General features: G+C 34.6%; 1 protein-coding gene across 1 annotated transcript; it reads left to right on the forward strand.

The window, feature by feature from the left end:
• The first annotated feature begins 4,748 nt into the window (after window positions 1-4,748).
• Window positions 4,749-14,496, forward strand: LOC145611937 (uncharacterized). Its single transcript, XM_081667320.1, has 5 exons — window positions 4,749-5,977; window positions 6,134-6,305; window positions 6,728-7,793; window positions 13,947-14,101; window positions 14,189-14,496. The coding sequence occupies exons 2-5, from the start codon at window positions 6,145-6,147 to the stop codon at window positions 14,280-14,282; spliced, it is 1,476 nt and encodes a 491-aa protein (XP_081523446.1). The 5' UTR covers window positions 4,749-5,977; window positions 6,134-6,144; the 3' UTR covers window positions 14,283-14,496.
• Window positions 14,497-17,980: the final 3,484 nt, after the last annotated feature.

The following is a 17,980-nucleotide window of genomic DNA, read 5'->3' on the forward strand; positions in this document are numbered from 1 at the left end:
TAGCACAACAAAAGGGACAACAAACTCAACAGGGTACATAGCTAATCCAAAAGGGAAAAACAAACAGGAAGTCAACCGAATTTATAACAACAACACAGAAACAACAACGAACACAACGACATTACCACAAGCACACCTACAACAGGAATGGCGCAACAACAAAACCATAACACAACAACAGGAAAACAAAACCTTGAGACATAGCAGGGGCAACTTTTCGTTCAGAATCAGCATCGTCCAAAGACTTGATCTAGATAACTGCTTCGGGCTGCGTCAATTGATGAAAGATCTCTCGTCCGCACTCAACTCGTACAGCTTATCAACCAAAGATGGAGACTGAGAGCGTTGCTTCAACTTACTCACTGCAACCATCAAGCAAATAAGCCCAAATCAACAAAGAAGGAAAGCAAGACACAGAAAAACAAGAAAATAGAATACCTTCAACCTCAACAGTGTCAATAAAAAAATCACAATCATCACCCAACGAGCAATCCTCACAAAGAAAAACTTGTGATACCACTTCTTGTCAAACGCCTTCTCCAAGTCAGTCACCAAAGGGCCAACACCATCCTTCAAACGAAGGCCAACTTGACCCTTACCACTGGTCCTAATGGTGTAAGGATAACATAAATCCCTTACATCAAGTTTTATACCCAATTTCGCACTCAATAAATCAAGAATTCTCAAAACCCTCCAAGTTTGGGGCAATAACTAACAAGGTGAAACCCTAACCCTAGACAGAAATTGACGAACAAGGGGAGAGAAAGGGAAAGTATGCCCAATCACAAAGGGATACTCGAAGAAGCACACCCAACCAGGGGCAGTCCAGTCAGCCCTCTCCCTAGAAGATGGGATTTTCACCACCACTGCGTCAGGAAACCGCGCAACAGTAGCGATGTTCAGAATTTCCTCCTTCGTTACAGTAGAAGGATAAACGTCCTTAGCAGGGAAGACATTCTGCGCAACCAAAATTGGCTTCTTCACACCCTCGTCAACCCCAACAAACACTACTCTCACAGCATCACCCATCACAAAAACACAAGAGAAGTAAAGAAGTAAAGAAACAGAGAAGAACAGAGAATAGAGAGAAAATAACTGAGAAAATTTGAATTTAGGGCAAAGAGTAAAGTGATTGGACGTAAGCCTGCATACCCAATAAATATTGGCAAGGGAAATAAACCGCCCTTCACGATTATCGAGGAACTTGCCTTAAAACTGCCACCATGTCCCTTATTTTTGTTAACCGTTGAAATAACTTGTAGAATTCAAAAATCCCCCAACGACTCCTTTAGGTAATTTTCATCTTCAAAGCTTGAACATAAAAATTAGGGGCAATTGTTGGGCCCGTATCACTAGGCAACCCAATATGCCTAGGGCATCGTTCAATAATCAGAAGATACACCAAATCAAGCAAGGCGGCCTGATTGGATCAAGTATAGCAAGCAAAGATTGAAGTATCAATCATGAAGATACTTGCCAAGAATACACCTACAGAACAAGGAAATAGAATAAATTAAGAGGATCTTCTACGCTTTGAATATATTTGATATCTTTGTAACCCTAGTGGCTCCTAGGTATATATAGCAAAATCAGACATTGTAACACTCATGTACGCTCACTCACATTTCAATATAAACTTATTATTTTGCTTTGGCTACGGATCTGTGTCCCTGCTAAACAAGGAAGCCTGTCCTTATTCAGTATTGTATTTCTAAACTTATCTCTTTGATCTTATTACATACTTATTGCTTACTTATTGGTTATTTATTGCCTTGTTATTGTTCTTGGTTGCTTTATTCATTATTTGTGGATTGATTGTTATTACCCCTCAAAACCTAGCAAATTCTTAGATGCCCTAACTGAGATTTGCCTAAACAGTAATTACTTTTGATTAGGTGATACAACTTTAGCCTGTCAAACGTCTATCCGTAACTGGAGATTCTAAAGGGTGCTTCTTGATTATTTCAAAAGTTGAGTGGGAGCCTTGTTGCCACAAGATTGGATTGAGTCTACCTATATATTAAATTAGGAAATGTGTCATGGCCCCTTGAAGAGGGAGAATTCAGAAAATACGTGGCCGCGTTGAAATGCATTACTTAGTAATCATTTGGTTTTGTAATTCTAACTCATATTTTAAGAAACAATTTGTAGATTAATAAGATCTCGACATGTGATGCAATCATATTATCAAATCGACACATATTGACTTAAGGAATTTGAATATTGCACACTTGTCTTAGACAAGTGGGAGATTGAAGGATTTATTTCTTCATCATGTGCAATTAATAGATATATAAATGGATCAAATTATGGAGATAATTAAGTCCAGACATTTGGGTCGTCGTTTTATCATAGCTAGAGATACTAACGATCTTTGGACTAGTGAAATAGCCCAAAGCCTAATTAGACGGATCCTATAAGGTCACACAAAGAGGCTAGATCGAGCATTAGAGGACGAGGTCGGTCATGGGCCTCATCACTCTAGGTGCCCAGCCATAGGGAGGAATAAGGAGGGTTTTGGGCTTCGTGCCCTAGTCTAATTATAATAGGATTATAAATAGACTAGGTGCCTAGGGTTTGCATGCTAATTAGCAAACACGAAGCCTAACCCTCTCAAACTCCTCTCTCTCTCACGGCTCTCTCCTCCTCCTTGGTGCTGGTGGTGTCTCGTGGTGCTGGTGGTTCGTGCGGTGGTCGGTTGTCCATAAAGGTGGTGATCGCGGTTTTCCTCAATCACTCGACCAATCTAGTATTGGTGGACGGCTTGTTCGAATGTCGTGGACTAAGTAGAGAAGCAATACTTGGGGCTCTATTCTCTCCCTGATTTTTCTGTCGAATAGCTACGTGGAATTCACGCATCAAAGGTATGATTATCTGTCTTTTGTGTTATGCATGCGATTCTTAGGATTAGGTGCTTTATGAATATGATTCATGTTTTCCACTGCGTAGTACCTATAAACTCCTACATGGATTGCCTCACTGCTAACTGAATCTCTTCCTCCAAACCAGCTAGATAGCAGCTTAATAGGTGGGGTTATGAAAGTTCTATTATACTAGCCAAAGCATCAAAAGAGTCATGATACTCTTGAACACTACCTGAGTGCTTTAAAGCTTTCAAGTCTGTCATAGGGTCATCATACAACTCACCAAACCTAGCAGTGAGATCTTTCACATAATCTTCCCACTTAGGCAAAACATGATTCTTTCTTTGCATGTAAGTTTGGTGCCATAGCAAGGCCTTATCCTCTAAGTGGATAGCAGCAACTTTTACCTTATTAAGGTCTTTAACACTGTCAAGATCAAAGAACTGAGTGCACTTATAAAACCAAGATTTCAAATCAGTACCATTAAACCTAAGAAACTCAACTTTAGTTAACCTAGCAGAATAATGAGAGTGTTTAGGGGGAGGATCAACATCCTTATCGTTTACAGACACAATTTCAGGACTAGATTTAGTAGAGTTATCAAACATAAGCTTAGTGATATGCATAGAAAGACTAGGTAACAAGTCATTTAACTCATAAATCACTTTGCAATTCTTATCAATATTCATGCTGTTATTTTTGCAAGCAGTGTCTAGTTTCTTACCTTACTCTTGCAGCATGGTTTTCAGGATGATTTCAAGTTTCTTATAAATATCAGAAACTCCTAGCTGGGAGGAATTTAAAGCATATCGAGTGATCGATAGGCATGGTGGAAGATAGGCCGAGCAAAGTATGACTCTAATACCAGTGATATTGTTTATCCAATAATCAGGTCTGATCCTAAAATATCATACGGGAGACTTGAATAGTTATCTCAGGACACCAACCAAATAGAAAGAAAGGCAGATCGTTGTTAATAATTGAATGGTAGAAAGCATAAGCTATTGCAAAGAAAAATGGAGAATAGAGAGAGTTTGAGAGGAAAGGAGATTAATTATACTCAAGTCTTACATCACAATGGCTTAAGTATAACCCTGATTACAACCACTACTGTTGACTCATACAAAGATATACTAAGGACATGACAAATTAACAGCTACTTGACTTGTACTAATATTCTCTTGATTATTCCCTCTTATAACTGCTGCACCTTCCTTTGTAATTTCTTGATCCCAATCAGCATCCATTTTGATCTTATATATCTCCCTCTCTTTCTGACTTGTCAGCTGATGACTTAGCTCTTTTTGCCAGCTTTTTGCTCTGACTGTTGTAACTCTGACCCTAAAATAACATTGTGCTTGTATCAGATTAACACACAAACATTTTTTTTTTGAAAGAAACACACAAACATTTTTCACTGTGAGAAAGTTGAATTTTTTTGAAATATGGCTCCCTCTTATCTATAGTACTATATAAAAAGAAAGGACTTTTTGGGTGATAAATTTGTTTTTTTTTTTCCAAAATGTCCTTCTCAATTTGCAAAATTACCTCTCTTATCTAAAATTAAAAATTAAGAATTATTTTTTTTAAAAAAAAAAAACTACCTATCATAACTACCCTTTAATAACGGCTCCATTTCTTTCACATAAACTCCTTCTAAATTTGCTCATTTATGGTTTTTTTTGTTCTTCTTTCTTTAATTTCTCATGTTTTTAGTAGATTTTTTTTTTAGTAAATTAGTAATTTTATTACCAAAAAGGAAAGGAAACAACTTACAAAAGCTAAGTTGAGACCAACACAAACACCACAAGACCCAAAGGGCCAACCAAACAACCTACAAACACCACAAGCCTAACAAAGGCAAACAACAACTAGGACAAACCAAGGGAAAGCCACCTTCTAGGAAGGGTACTAAACCAAGGAGAGCCCTGCCCCACCTCAAGGACCCCAAAACCAACTAGTGATCTTCTTGGAAGGGCCCACAAGAAGTCACGAGCCAAGAGAGGGGAACAAAGTAGCAAAGAAACTAGACTCAGGTTCATAACAAAACCAGGAACCAGAAAACCCAAAAAACAACAAAGAACACAACTTACAAAATGAGAATATGCCTATCACTAGCAGGACATCTACAAGCTACACAAAAAAATTACATCTCTAAAAATCATCTCTGTAGACTTGCAGCTTCCTCTAAAAATCAGAGAATTCCTTTGAAGCCAGATCTGATAGACAACTTCTGCAAAAACACATGCCAAGAAGCCTATTTCTAGGCCTTGATTTTCTGCAAATGCTATTAACCCATTTAATCTCATCAGCAAATTGGAGAATAGTCCTGTTATAGCCCAAAAGAGACAAAATTATGCTCCAAATACCATTAGAAAACTGATAGTCAAAGAAAATATGCTGATTTATTTCCAAACTCTGAGCACAAAGAAAACAAGTGGGGTCACAAGCTACACCCCAAGTTTGCAATCTGTCCTTAGTGATTAGCCTATTTCTGATGGCAAGCCACAAGATAAAAAGGTTTTTAGGAGAAGCCAAGTTATTACAAATAACTCTTCTCTAATCAACCTTAGTTACATAAACCATAAGCTTTCTTGATTTTAAAACTCCCATTATGCTGAACAGCATCCTAGCTTCCAATAAAACCAATGATCTCCCTGCAATCCAAAATTTTCTTTAAAACCCAGAAGCCTTTTTTGGTGCAGAAAAACTCCACCAAATTTTTTATCTGTTATTTTTCCTTCTAATTTCTTATCTTCTTAGTTTGTTAATAATAATTAATAACCTCAACTAAGAAGTACTTACATAGTTTTTCAAAAAAAAAAAAGTACTTAAATAAATTAGAAAGTGCCAAAGTCTCCCGCCCTAATGCGCCTTTAGCCAGACCAATAAAAGCAACATAAATGTCCGAACCTAATTTTTGACGAACCCATAAGCTTTAAAAAAAAAAAAAAAAAAAGGGTTTTTCAAATGTTGAACTTTTCCATTCTTTTGTAGGGTTTTTGCGTTTCCACACTGTCATCACTCATTCACTCTCACTCTCACTCTCACTCTCAGTTTCTACATCGTTCTTCCATTTCCCCAAACTTTCAATTACACTTGTTACATTTATGGTAAGATTTCTCACCCCAATTTTAATCTTCATTTCTGTATTTTTGGGGTTAATTTAGTCTTCATTTTTTGTAATTATATTAATTTTTGTTGTTTGTAACATTGAATTTTGTAATGGGTATTTTTCTGTATTGATTTTTTTCTGGGAATTTTTGCAGATACATCATATATGAGTAGAATTGGAAAAAATTTAAGCATGCATAGTTTGAAGGGAAATTGGGTTAGGCGAACATTTGCTTTAGCTTCATCAAATGATTCAGGAGGTAAAAGGTCCCGAATTCGGCGTTCCAAAGAGGAAAGAAAGACTATGATTGAGTCTTTCATTAAAAGGTACCCTTCGGGTTTAATTTGAATGATTAAACTGTAATGCATAATCGTTAATAGTTATGGTATACTTCCTCCGTTTCATATTAGTTGCAATTTTTTTTCTACGGTCTCCAATGCACAATTTTGACTATTTGTATCTTGCAACAATTTAGTTTAGGTGCAATGTATGCTTTGTTTGATATTTTGTTTCTTTTCAGCTTGACTACAATATTGACCGTAAAAATATGCAATTTTGGGATATATAAAGAAAATACATTGAGACGAATCTAACAACATTTAACCCAATTGTAAGTATAAAAGGACCGGAGATTGTTGGTTGAAGTAGCAAGTAGGTTACACTTCTTAAATTTATATGTTACAGTTTATGAGCTGAGGAATTAGATTTTAGTTATTTCAATTCAATATCATTGCTGACTGGTTTGCAGATACCAGAGTTCTAATAATGGGAATTTTCCATCTGTGAGTTTAACTCATAAAGAGGTTGGGGGTTCGTTTTATATTGTTCGGGAGATTGTTAGGGAAATAATTCAACAGAATAGGGTTCTGGGTCCTGGACAATTTACTTATGAAGAGCAAAAAGATGATACCGTTGCAGTTGATTATCCATTGGGGACAATTTCTTCTGAACCTCAAGGCGTTTTGTTTCAGACAGCAAGTGGACTGAATGGTTTTTCGAGTCAAGAAAAAAAGGAAACTATAGTGCTCAATGTAGACAACAATGGGCAATCTACCAGACATTTTGATATGGATGTTGTTCCGTACTCTACTGAACATCAGACTGAAAACATGGGGGAAGATGCTGTTAAGGTGACATGTATATCAACAAGCGAGGAGACTGATAACCTTGTTATTTCGGATCATCAAGAACAGGCAAATTTGGAGGAGGTGTCTTTGAATAGCAATGGGCAGGGTTTTAACCATGTGCAGATTAATGAAATATCTGAGGAGTTTGATAAGCTGTTAGCAGAAGAAACACCAGAATGTGAGACTTTAAAAGCAGGTGAAGAATCAGAACGTACAGGTGCACTCAAAACTAATTCAACACTTCCAACTGAGGATGTGCAGGTAGAGACTTTCCCATTGAGGCCCACAACTGAGGAAGCTAATGACTTAAGAAGCACATCATCTGAATCAGGAAATTTTGATTGTGATTTTAGTGATTTGGTAGCTGAAAAGATTAAATTAGGCAATAGCACTCAAGTCTTGGATAAACATATCTCCTCTGACAGTTCTTCTGATTTGATGACAATTAAGGGAGCAGACAACTTCGAAGTTTCAGCGTCAGGTGGAAACCATGATGTGATAGCTCAACATGCAGAGGTCAATCATATGGTGGTTCAACAGAGAGAGGACAACATCAAAATTGACTCGATAGATATGACCGATTCGTTCCCAATCAAAGATGATACTGTAATCCATCATGATCGCATGAACCGAATATCACCGCATGATGACTCAACATTGAAGACTGCTGAACCAAATAACCTTCAGGTCAGATTTTATTTTGTTTTATTTTTTATTTAGTAAAGGTCTATTTGTTTTGATAATCACTTAGAATGCTTGAGTAGAATACTTAGGTTTCTTGGGCTGATCCTAAAGGGTACCAAACTTGAAATTCAATTGATTGATATTTTTGCAGTTTACAAGCATCATGCCAAGAGCTTACACTCTTATTCCTCTTATCAACTTATCCTATTAGGTTTTGTTTGGCTTGATGGAACCAAAGTGACATAGTGCAACCATAGTGATAAATTTTATCTCTGTACTCTATCCAAACTTTACAAATAATATCTTTTTCATGCATATTCCAAGTAAATTTATTTCATAAAACGGAGTATGGGTTCAGAATCCTGTAAGATTGTGTTTGGAACTTGGAATTGAATATCATATTTCAAATCCAATATTTGAAAGAAGTCAAATTTAATTTCATTGTTTGGTAATATTTGGAATTCAATTCCATACAATGAAATAATCAATTCTGAAGATCCAACTTTGTCTGTAAAAGACACCATTTCCTGGCAATCTAAACAGGAAGAGGAGAGAGAAGTAGGGGCAGAAATATGTGATTGATAAAAGCTACAAGTCTTTGTCCTGATTAAAGCTACATGTCTTAGCCAAATTTCCCCTGATAAAAGCTACAAGTCTTAGCCAATTTTGCCTTGATAAAAGCTACAAGTCTAAGCCAATTTGTTGGATTCACATTCCTCAGGATTAGAAGAAATCATGAGATGTAGCTATGCTTCTTTCACAATCAAAAGAGTAGGTGTTCTTGAAGCCTAGTATCCTGTGAGCACATATAAGTTAGGAGGGAACATGGGACAATAAACCTCTTAAGTGAAAACCTGCTTTTCATGGAGGTTTTAGAGTTTAAGTGAACTATGATTAAGGAAGTTTTCTAAACAATAAATAGCCTAATAATTGTTGTGATTACTCAATCGATTATGAAAGCAATTATGTCAGAATAGCTTTAGTGTTGTGAAGTAGTGTTGTCACTAAGCCAAAATTGTTTCTTTTCCTCATGTTTCAAATATCTAGGCAGGATTGTACATTAATGTTCATCTTGCTAATTGCTACATCTGATCTTTCCCTAGTAATAAAGTAATTAAAAAGTGAAGAAGCATAAGGAACAAAGGAATGTTAATTGGGAAAGATGGAAATCAACTTCAGCACTTAGAACGACCGATCCTGGCAGTGGCGAATCTAGGATTTTATGGTTGTTGGGTCACCGTCATCAATTGATTCAAAGGATTGATTTTATGAAGGATGATTTTGTGGAGGAGGATGATGAATTTTAGCACTAAAGAAACTTATTATATCACATTTATTTTTCCTTTTCATTCTAAAAATTAAGTTACACTGTCAATAAAATTAGTTGATATTACTCATATAATATAAGTTATTATTATGGACTACATAGCTAGGATTAAATAAAAGCAGTGTTGGATTTAAAAATATCCATAATGGGTTTAGAATTAATTTAAATTAGTTAATTGACGTATATAATAAAATAAATGTACAAAAAAAAAAATTATGATTGTGTAATAATAGTATATATATATATGATTTGATTTTAAAGTAAAGAATAAAATTATTTATACAATAAAGAAATGAAGAAATAAAATTATAGAAATTAAAAAGGCTATTATTGAAATTTTCAAGTGGAAAATATAGTCAAACAAAAAGTATATAAAAGTTTTTTTAAAAATATATACATATATATATATATATATATTATATTTTCATGAAAAATAGAAACAATTAGGCCCAAATAATAATACAAATCAAATGAAAGAAAAGAAAAACAAAACATATACAATAATATGTAACGGAAGGCTAGCATGTAAAATGGAGGGAAAAAAAACATAAAGGGTTTGTGGTGGGATTTGATCCCTGCCAATATATGGAAAAAATCACACTCAAAATTTTACCGCTGAACCGTGAAATTTCTTTAGTAATATTCTTGCTTTCAATAATTTTTAAACCTTAGATTTGCTAGGTCACGTGACCCTTTCACGCTGGGTCCGCCTGATATGGGTGTTGATGTCTATAAAATTATTAATTTGATTAGACTCACCCATGCTTGCCACTAATTGGCATAATAGTGTAACTAGAAAAGAATTTACAACTTGCCATCTAGGGCGTTCATTGAAAACTTTATAAGAAACAATCAAGTAAAATAATCACTCGCTATCTTTCTCTGAACCCTTGGACTCACTATCCTCTCGATAACCTTGGCATGATGGGTTTGTGGGAGTATAGTCTAAGCATTTAAATGAGGAGCTTGTGGTATAATCTGGGCTAGCTTTTCAGAGGATTGGACTTGGGCTAGCTGGAGTACTCTTGGCTAGGCTTTCTATGCTTTGGGGCAATGGGAGTATATGCAGGGTTTGGTTCTTTAGGCCTTTAGGTTGTCATAGCCTTTTTGAGAGGCAAAAATCAGACTATGGTATCTAAAAATTGGAGTAGAGACTTCATGTTTTTGGCTTGTAGTTTTCTCTGATATAGTGAATGGGGTATTTTATGGACTCCATTTATAAATGTAGACAAATTTAGGGAGTTCAAAATCTTCAGCGGAAAAAGGGGACACATTACACCTACTTTCAAAGATTGGGTAGTGTTTCAGCTTGTAGTTGATTAAGGTATTCCTCCATTTTCGGGTAAACTGTGCGGACTTAAATTACTTTTATCTTCCTTGACCCCACCGATTCTCTAGTAATGTAGGTCAACCTTAAATTTGGTTAACTTTCCCATTCACTTTTCCTCTTGTTGGTGTTTTTCATCATTTCAACTCCCATCCTTGTTCACAACATCCTTGTATTTCTAAGGCGTCTTGTCATATCAACATCATACTTTCCATGGAGGTCAACCACATATTACATCACATTAACCACAATGTCTTTCATAAATTGATACCCTTTTATACAAGTAGGTTAAAAAAAAATGATCTTTCACAAGTTGCAATATCTGTTAGACATGAAGTTAACTTAATAATATACATATGCAAAATTTCATAAATATGATGCATTTCTTATAACAATTCCATATTTTTTACTCCCTATGTCCCCAAATGATAGTCCCTTATGGACAAAATTTAGTCCCAAAATGTTCACCCCATTTGTTTTTTTCAACAACCATTAATATTAATTTTTTACCAAAATTCCCTCCAATTTGCAACAATATTTGTGCAAATTTAACTTTTCCATGTAAATTTTGTTTTCCTATATACTTTTATTACTTTCTCTCTCTACTTTTTTGTATACCCAATGCCAATTTACTTTTTCAATGTATTTTTACTATTCTTATTTGTGTTTATTAATTCCCGTGAAAAAATCCCATAAGGGACTATCAAAAGGGGACGGAGGGAGTAATCGTTTTCATTTGGGATGATAATCGAATAAATCAAAATTCACCAATATGCCTTGGAACTAAATTTCCATAAAAAGTTCTAATCCGACCAAAATTGGACCTTTATTCATATGCACGTAATTCATACTTCCTACGTTCTTTTTTACTTGACTCGCTTTGACTTTTATACTATTCATAATATCTCTTTTGACCATCTTTTGTGAAAATGTGTAAGGAAAAACATATTCATGTTAGATCTTTTTGAATTTGTTTCAATAAGTGCTATCATAATATATAACTCTTATAATTTTTACTTATGGAAAATTAAAGTTATTGATAGTTAATTTTGGATTGGCAATCGTGATAAAAGAAACATATCAAGTAAAAAAAAAAAAACAGAGAAAGTATATATTTTGATATGCCTTGCATTCTCTTTTTTATTTCGAAAATTTTAAAAAATTAAGTTGAATCCATTATTCATAGTGTGGATTAGTTGGACTAGTGAGATCCAGGTATGAGAGGTTAGAGTAGACAAGTCCACATCAAATAAAAGCTCACTGTCAATCCAACACATCCACACTATTTGTCTTTCATCTAAATACGAAAATATTTTTATACTTAAAATACTTTATGTATATTTTTACAGAAGACACAATGCAAACCTCTGTTCTACATTGACAGGTAGACGTAAGATAGGCATATAGGACATATTTGAAAATTACAGAAATGTTGTGTGAGATTCTTGAAATTATGCATATGTATGTTATTAAGGGAACTTGCATGTTTAACAGATGTTGCAACTTGTGAAAGATCATTTTAAAAGGCATATTTCTGTGAAAGACTTTGTGGTTAATATGATGTATTATGCGATTAACCTCCAAGATAACTATGATGTTGAACAAATGACCGAAGACCTTGGGATAGTCCTAGCCTTAGCCTATTTGCCTAATAATTTAAAATATAAACCCGTAATACAAATTTGCCTACGTACCATGTCTACTATACTAAAGAAAACTTCAAGCCAAGAGGGTGAACCTTGCACTCTAAATTCTATATGCCACAATCCAAGCCTTTAGTTTTTGCCAATTGTTTAAAGCCCATACATGAAAGAAAGTGGTGTGGGAGAAGAGAAGGAAAATGAGGAGGTGAGGAATTGTGAGGTATGGTGATGAGTATATATAGTTCTTCAAGGGAGGTCTAGATCTAGGATAAAATAAGATCTTTCAAATGATAATTATAAAAGATTTATTTAATTATGAGATTTAAAAAAAAAAAAAAGTATGAAACCATGATTTGATTAATGACTAGATTAAGGTTCCATAGATAAAAAGGTTTGGAAACTACGTCTTTTAGAAATTCTAATTCTAAAGATAGTTTAATAGGCTGATCATGAAAATCGGTTGAATAAAAACTTAGTAAAATAGGATTTCATTTGACCATTCATAATAAGATAATAAAATAAAATAGTTTATATAATTAAGGCTAAATAATCGGCTACTAAATAAATAATATTTATAATATAAAAATCCGAAAATTAAATAAACAAAAATCAAAATTTAATCTTACTTATTTAGGAAACCGAAAATTATTTATTTGACATATTAATTTATGAAATTTTTTGACATACATACAAATTGGCACCGAATTTTGAATATTTTTTGGTGCCTAAATTTAAATTATAAAGATGATTTTACTAAAATACCCTTACTCAAAAATATTTATTTAGTAACAAAATTACTAAAACTTGGAAATTAATTACCAAAAATACAGGGTATTACATATGCAAGCTTCCAGATATTTACTTTGTACCTTCTCATCATCTTTGTGTATTAGTGGCAGTCTGGCACAGTATTTGTGAAATTTTTTGGTGTTTTAGATAAATGTCATCTGTATGTACCTTATAATCCTTAGTTTTGGCTTCAATATTCTTTATAAATCTTAAACTTTGTCCTGAGTTGTAAGTTTCTTGTAGCGACTCATCTTTTAGGTTTGTGCTCGGGCGACATGGCCTTAGCTCCTGTATCCTGTATCTGTAGGCAAAAAATCCATCCCTGCCCTAATTCAATGATCTGAGATGTGGAAAAACTTAATCAAAATCATCAATCTCTTCCTCTTCGGGGTTGGAAAAAGGGAGGAGTAGGTGTACCATGTACCAAGCCTTGCCCTTAGAATAGCAGACAAGCTATCTGCATTTTACTACTCTGTATTTATCTTCACCTGGAACAAATGTTTGCTACTTTGCAACAAATTAAAAATATAGGCAATATATGAAGTCATTTTAATTATATTATTATAATTCTTTTGAAATCAAGGCTTTTGGTGTTGTATAATCTCGATTGTCGAAAGCCATAAATCGGTGAATTTTCGTATTTGAAATAGACAGTATTAAGGGGAAGGGAGATGCAAGCACAGTGACATGATTGAACTAAAAGATCATAAATCCTCTTTGGATTTGGAAGATATTTTTCTGGACAAAGTATACACATTTGATACTTCTTTAAACTGAGAAATATAGTATGACACTAGAATTTTGTTCTGAGGCATTGGAACTTGCAATTTCATATTCAGGCACTTTGGTTTATCTGCATGTCTAGTGTCTACGTCCACAGATGACACATTTTAGCTTTATGCAATCGTGAATGTTCTGCCTAGTGTGAGATTTAGATTCGAACTTTTTGTTCTGATGCTGAATAAGGTTTTGTCTTCTTTTTCCATATGAAGTCTACGTTGAGTCTTTTATCAAAACTGTGCAAAGCATTGGCATAATTTGGTGAGTAATCCTTCTTTAATGCATTGCAGCCAAAAACTGCTTCACAGGGAACAAGTCGCTTGGAAACTGTAAACGAAACAAGCTGCAAAAATTTCAAGGAGCCAACAGTTGTAACTGGAAATGATTCAAAGAGAGATGGAAAACCTACTGTTGGAAGTTCTCCACCTTTAGATAGAATTGATCTGTAAGTATTCTTAGTGAAGCTACACTTGTAGAAGTATAGTCGATTTTATGAATCTTGCTTCCTAAAATGTCTGCTCCCTTATTTCAGTGAATCATGGAAAGCCTCAAAGAAAGAAGACAATCTTCTACTGACTATCTTTAAAGCTTTTGGGGATGCATTTGTTCGATTCTGGTCTAAATGATTAGTTGGTATGTTCTGCTGTTTCCCAAATAGAAGTTGCAAGTTTTGTAGTAACTCTGTATTATTCCGATTAGGTTTTCATTTTGGAGTATTTAATGTTGAAGAATGAGGGCGGTGGTGGTGGTGGTGATGGTGATGGTTTTATGTGACTAGTAAATCATTGATCATATACTTGAACAATCTAAAGTGTCTGCTCCGATTTCTCCTGGTTTTCACCTACGTCTATGTGTGTATTATCTTAAACTGATATTCTTTTATGTTTTACTTTTTTACTTATATGTAAATATGGTGATAATTGAAATGAAACTATTTTTTTTTTTTTTTTAAGACAACGAAACTATGTTTTCTAGTTTGCCTTTGATGGATGTGAAAATCTTGTATGAGATGGACTTACAAAGTCACAATACTTTATCCTCAAGTCGAATCATGTTTTTTCTTCTTCTTTTGAACGCGTGCCTATGCCTCCTTACTTTGATTAGGGATCTTAACTTTTAGTCTTTTAGATGTCTTTCACCCAACCTAAAACTTTGTTACACTTTGCCTATTCACACCACCAATATTTTTACTCTTTTTTTTTTAATAAATGAGAAAAAAGGCTTTACTTCAAAAAAAAAAAAAAAAAAAAAAAAGTTGCATGGTAGTATGGTACAAGCATATGATAGGGCTGGCCTGAAAAAATTGTCCCTTGGGCCATAGCTCGTTCTACGGTTAAGGCTGGGCTGCACTTTGGGCCATTCGCCCACACCTTTTCTTCATCTCTTCATAATAAATTTTATTTTTGTTGATGGACAACTAGAAAACATTAATGAATCTAATTGTTTATAAGTTTATTTATATAAAAATAACTCCGTAATATTGTGTATTTACATAAGACATCCAATAATATTTTGTCATAAATTATCAAATATTTTTGTTATATACCCAAAGTTTTCAAATTTAACCACTGGTTCATTATATTGCGAAGAGAGATTTAAGTGGTCAGTCATTAGACTAAGTGGTCAGTCATTAAACAATCAAGCAAAGTACTAAGAAAATGGCAGAAAATTGTAGCCCTATGAATCTATAATGCTATGAACTACATTTCAACTTTATACTTGGTATAATTTTACTCTTTCAATTCGTTTTTGTTCCTTGTTCAATTCTCATGCAAATTTCATATGAAAAAAAAAAACCTTAACTAAATTTTCAAAAATTAATATAGAATATACACATTAAGACAAATTCATAAAGATCACACAGAATTATATTATTTCTTATACATTAGTGAGAATTTACCATCAAAATTTACCAAAAAAAACATTTCAGATTAAAAAAAAAAAAAACCGATACTGTATGACAAGTTAATAGAGACGAGTGAATAGAATGGCTTTTGTATTGCTTGTTTATTATTCATCAATAGGTTGAGTATTTATACAAAACCTAAGAACATAAGATAGGAAACAATTTTCCTAAAAGATATACTTAAATAATATCTTAACATATAATAAACCTAAATATATTATTCTCCTAATAAGATCAATACGGAAAATATATCACACATATATTTTCCGATATTATCTCTAACACCCTCCCGCAATCGTAACGGCAGTAACACGAACGTTGCGATTGGAAATTCTTCAAATTGTTGAAGCCGAGATGCACACTCTTGTGATGTCGCCTTCAATTTTTTTTCTTCTTCAATGATGAGAACGTTCATCTTTTCGAACTCATCTGTCATCAATCAAACAGGAACGTCATTCTTTTCGAACCTGCAAATATAACAATTTTTGGTTTTTCCAGAGCAAAACCGAGCTCCAATCAAATATTGGTTTTTCAGAGTAAACCACACTCAAATTTCTTATTGGTCTTTTAGAGTAAACCACACTCAAATCTCTTATTGGTCTTTCAGAGTAAACCACACTCAAATCTCTTATTGGTCTTTCAGAGTAAACCACACTCAAATCTCTTATTGGTTTTTTAGAGTAAAACCAAACTCGTACCCAAAGGAGCAAAATATCCAAAGGAGCAAAATCATGCTCGAATAAACTCACTAAAAAGAAAAAAATTGCACAGCGGAATTTTTGGGTAAAATTTATGAATCCCGCCGGTGAGTTTAATTTTCTAACCCACCGGCAGGGGGAATTTGTAGGAGTTTATAGGTACTACGCAGCGGAAATAATATATATGAATCATATTCAATAGAGTACCTAATCCAAGAATCACATGCATAACACACAAGACACATAATCATACCTTTGAAGCGTGAATTCCACGAAGCTATTCGACAGGCAAATCAGGGAGAGAATAGAGCCCCAAGTGTTGCTCCTCTACTTAGTCCACGAGATTCGAACGAGCCGTCCACCAATACTAGATTGGTCGAGTGATTGAGGAAAACCGCGATCACCACCTTTTCGGACAACCGACCACCGCACGAACCACCACCACCACGAGACACCACCGTGCGCCGGGAGGAGGAGAGAGCCGTGAGAGAGGGAGTATGAGAGGGGGTTGGTTTCGTGTTTGCTAATTAGGGTTTGATCTAAATGATCAGTTAATTCCTTACATGCAAACCTAGGCACCTAGTCTATTTATAATCTCATTATAATTAGACTAGGGCACGAAGCCCAATAGCCTCTCAAAGCCCCTACATGGCCGGCCACCTAGAGAGATGAGGCCCATGATGGGCCTCGTCCTCTAATGCTCGATCTAGCCCCTTTGTGTGACCTTATAGGATCCGTCCAATTGGGCTTTGGCCTATTTTACTAGTCCAAAGATCGTAAGTACCTCTAGCTATGGCAAAACGACGACCCAAATGTCCGGACTTAATTATCTCCATAATTTGATCCAATTATATATCTAGTAATTGCACACGACGAAGACATAACTCCTTCAATCTCCCACTTGTCTGAGACAAGGGTGCAATGTTCAAATTCCTTAAGTCAATGTATATGTCGATTTGATAATATGATTGCATCACATGTCGAGATCATATTAATCTACAAATCATTTCTTGAAATCTGAGTTAGAATTACAAAACCAAATGATTACTGAGTAATGCATTTGAACGCGGCCACGTATTTTCTGAATTCTCCCTCTCCAAGCGGCCATGACATATTTCCTAATTTAATAGGTAGACTCTATCCAATCTTGTGGCAACAAGCCTCCCACTCAACTTCTGAAATAACCGGGAAACATCCTTTATAATCTCCAGTTACGGGTAGACGTTTGAATGTACCACAGTTATAACATCCATTGAATGAAATCAATGTTCCACTCATGTCAAAGGAATCCACTAATATATACGGAAGCTCTATACTTGAACTTCAAAGTAGGTCAATAGTTCAATCATGCATCATTCATGCATATCCAAGTGATTGATCGAGCATCACTATGCCCCTATAGCCCATGAAACCGAGCTATCCAATCAATCTTACATGCTAGTCCATTCATTGAAATCATTTATGTCCACTTTAATGATTTCGAACTAGGAACTTAAATAATATGTGGATTTTGTTCACCTGTGGGGTTTCATACACCAGGTCTCTATCTGATAGATAACCTGATGAGCCCATCAATCCATAATTATTTTGGACATTTTATTTAATTTCAAAACCATAATTAAATAAGAGAAATAATAATTTCTGTTTTAAACATAATTCTGCAAATTGATGTATTTTCTCATGTAATATGTTTCCACAAACATACACAACTTAAAATTAC

Source organism: Chenopodium album, chromosome 24, assembly GCF_948465745.1.
Source record: "Chenopodium album chromosome 24, dcCheAlbu1.1, whole genome shotgun sequence".
NCBI classification, from domain to species: Eukaryota; Viridiplantae; Streptophyta; class Magnoliopsida; order Caryophyllales; family Amaranthaceae; genus Chenopodium; species Chenopodium album.

What these genes read in the sequence shown, in the direction of transcription:
- LOC145611937 (XM_081667320.1), top strand. Translation starts at nt 6,145, where the DNA reads ATGAGTAGAATTGGAAAAAATTTAAGCATGCATAGTTTGAAGGGAAAT. An exon ending in CTGAACCAAATAACCTTCAG is followed by an intron (nt 7,794 to 13,946) that starts GTCAGATTTTAT and finishes AATGCATTGCAG; the next exon opens with CCAAAAACTGCTTCACAGGG. An exon ending in CCTTTAGATAGAATTGATCT is followed by an intron (nt 14,102 to 14,188) that starts GTAAGTATTCTT and finishes CCCTTATTTCAG; the next exon opens with TGAATCATGGAAAGCCTCAA.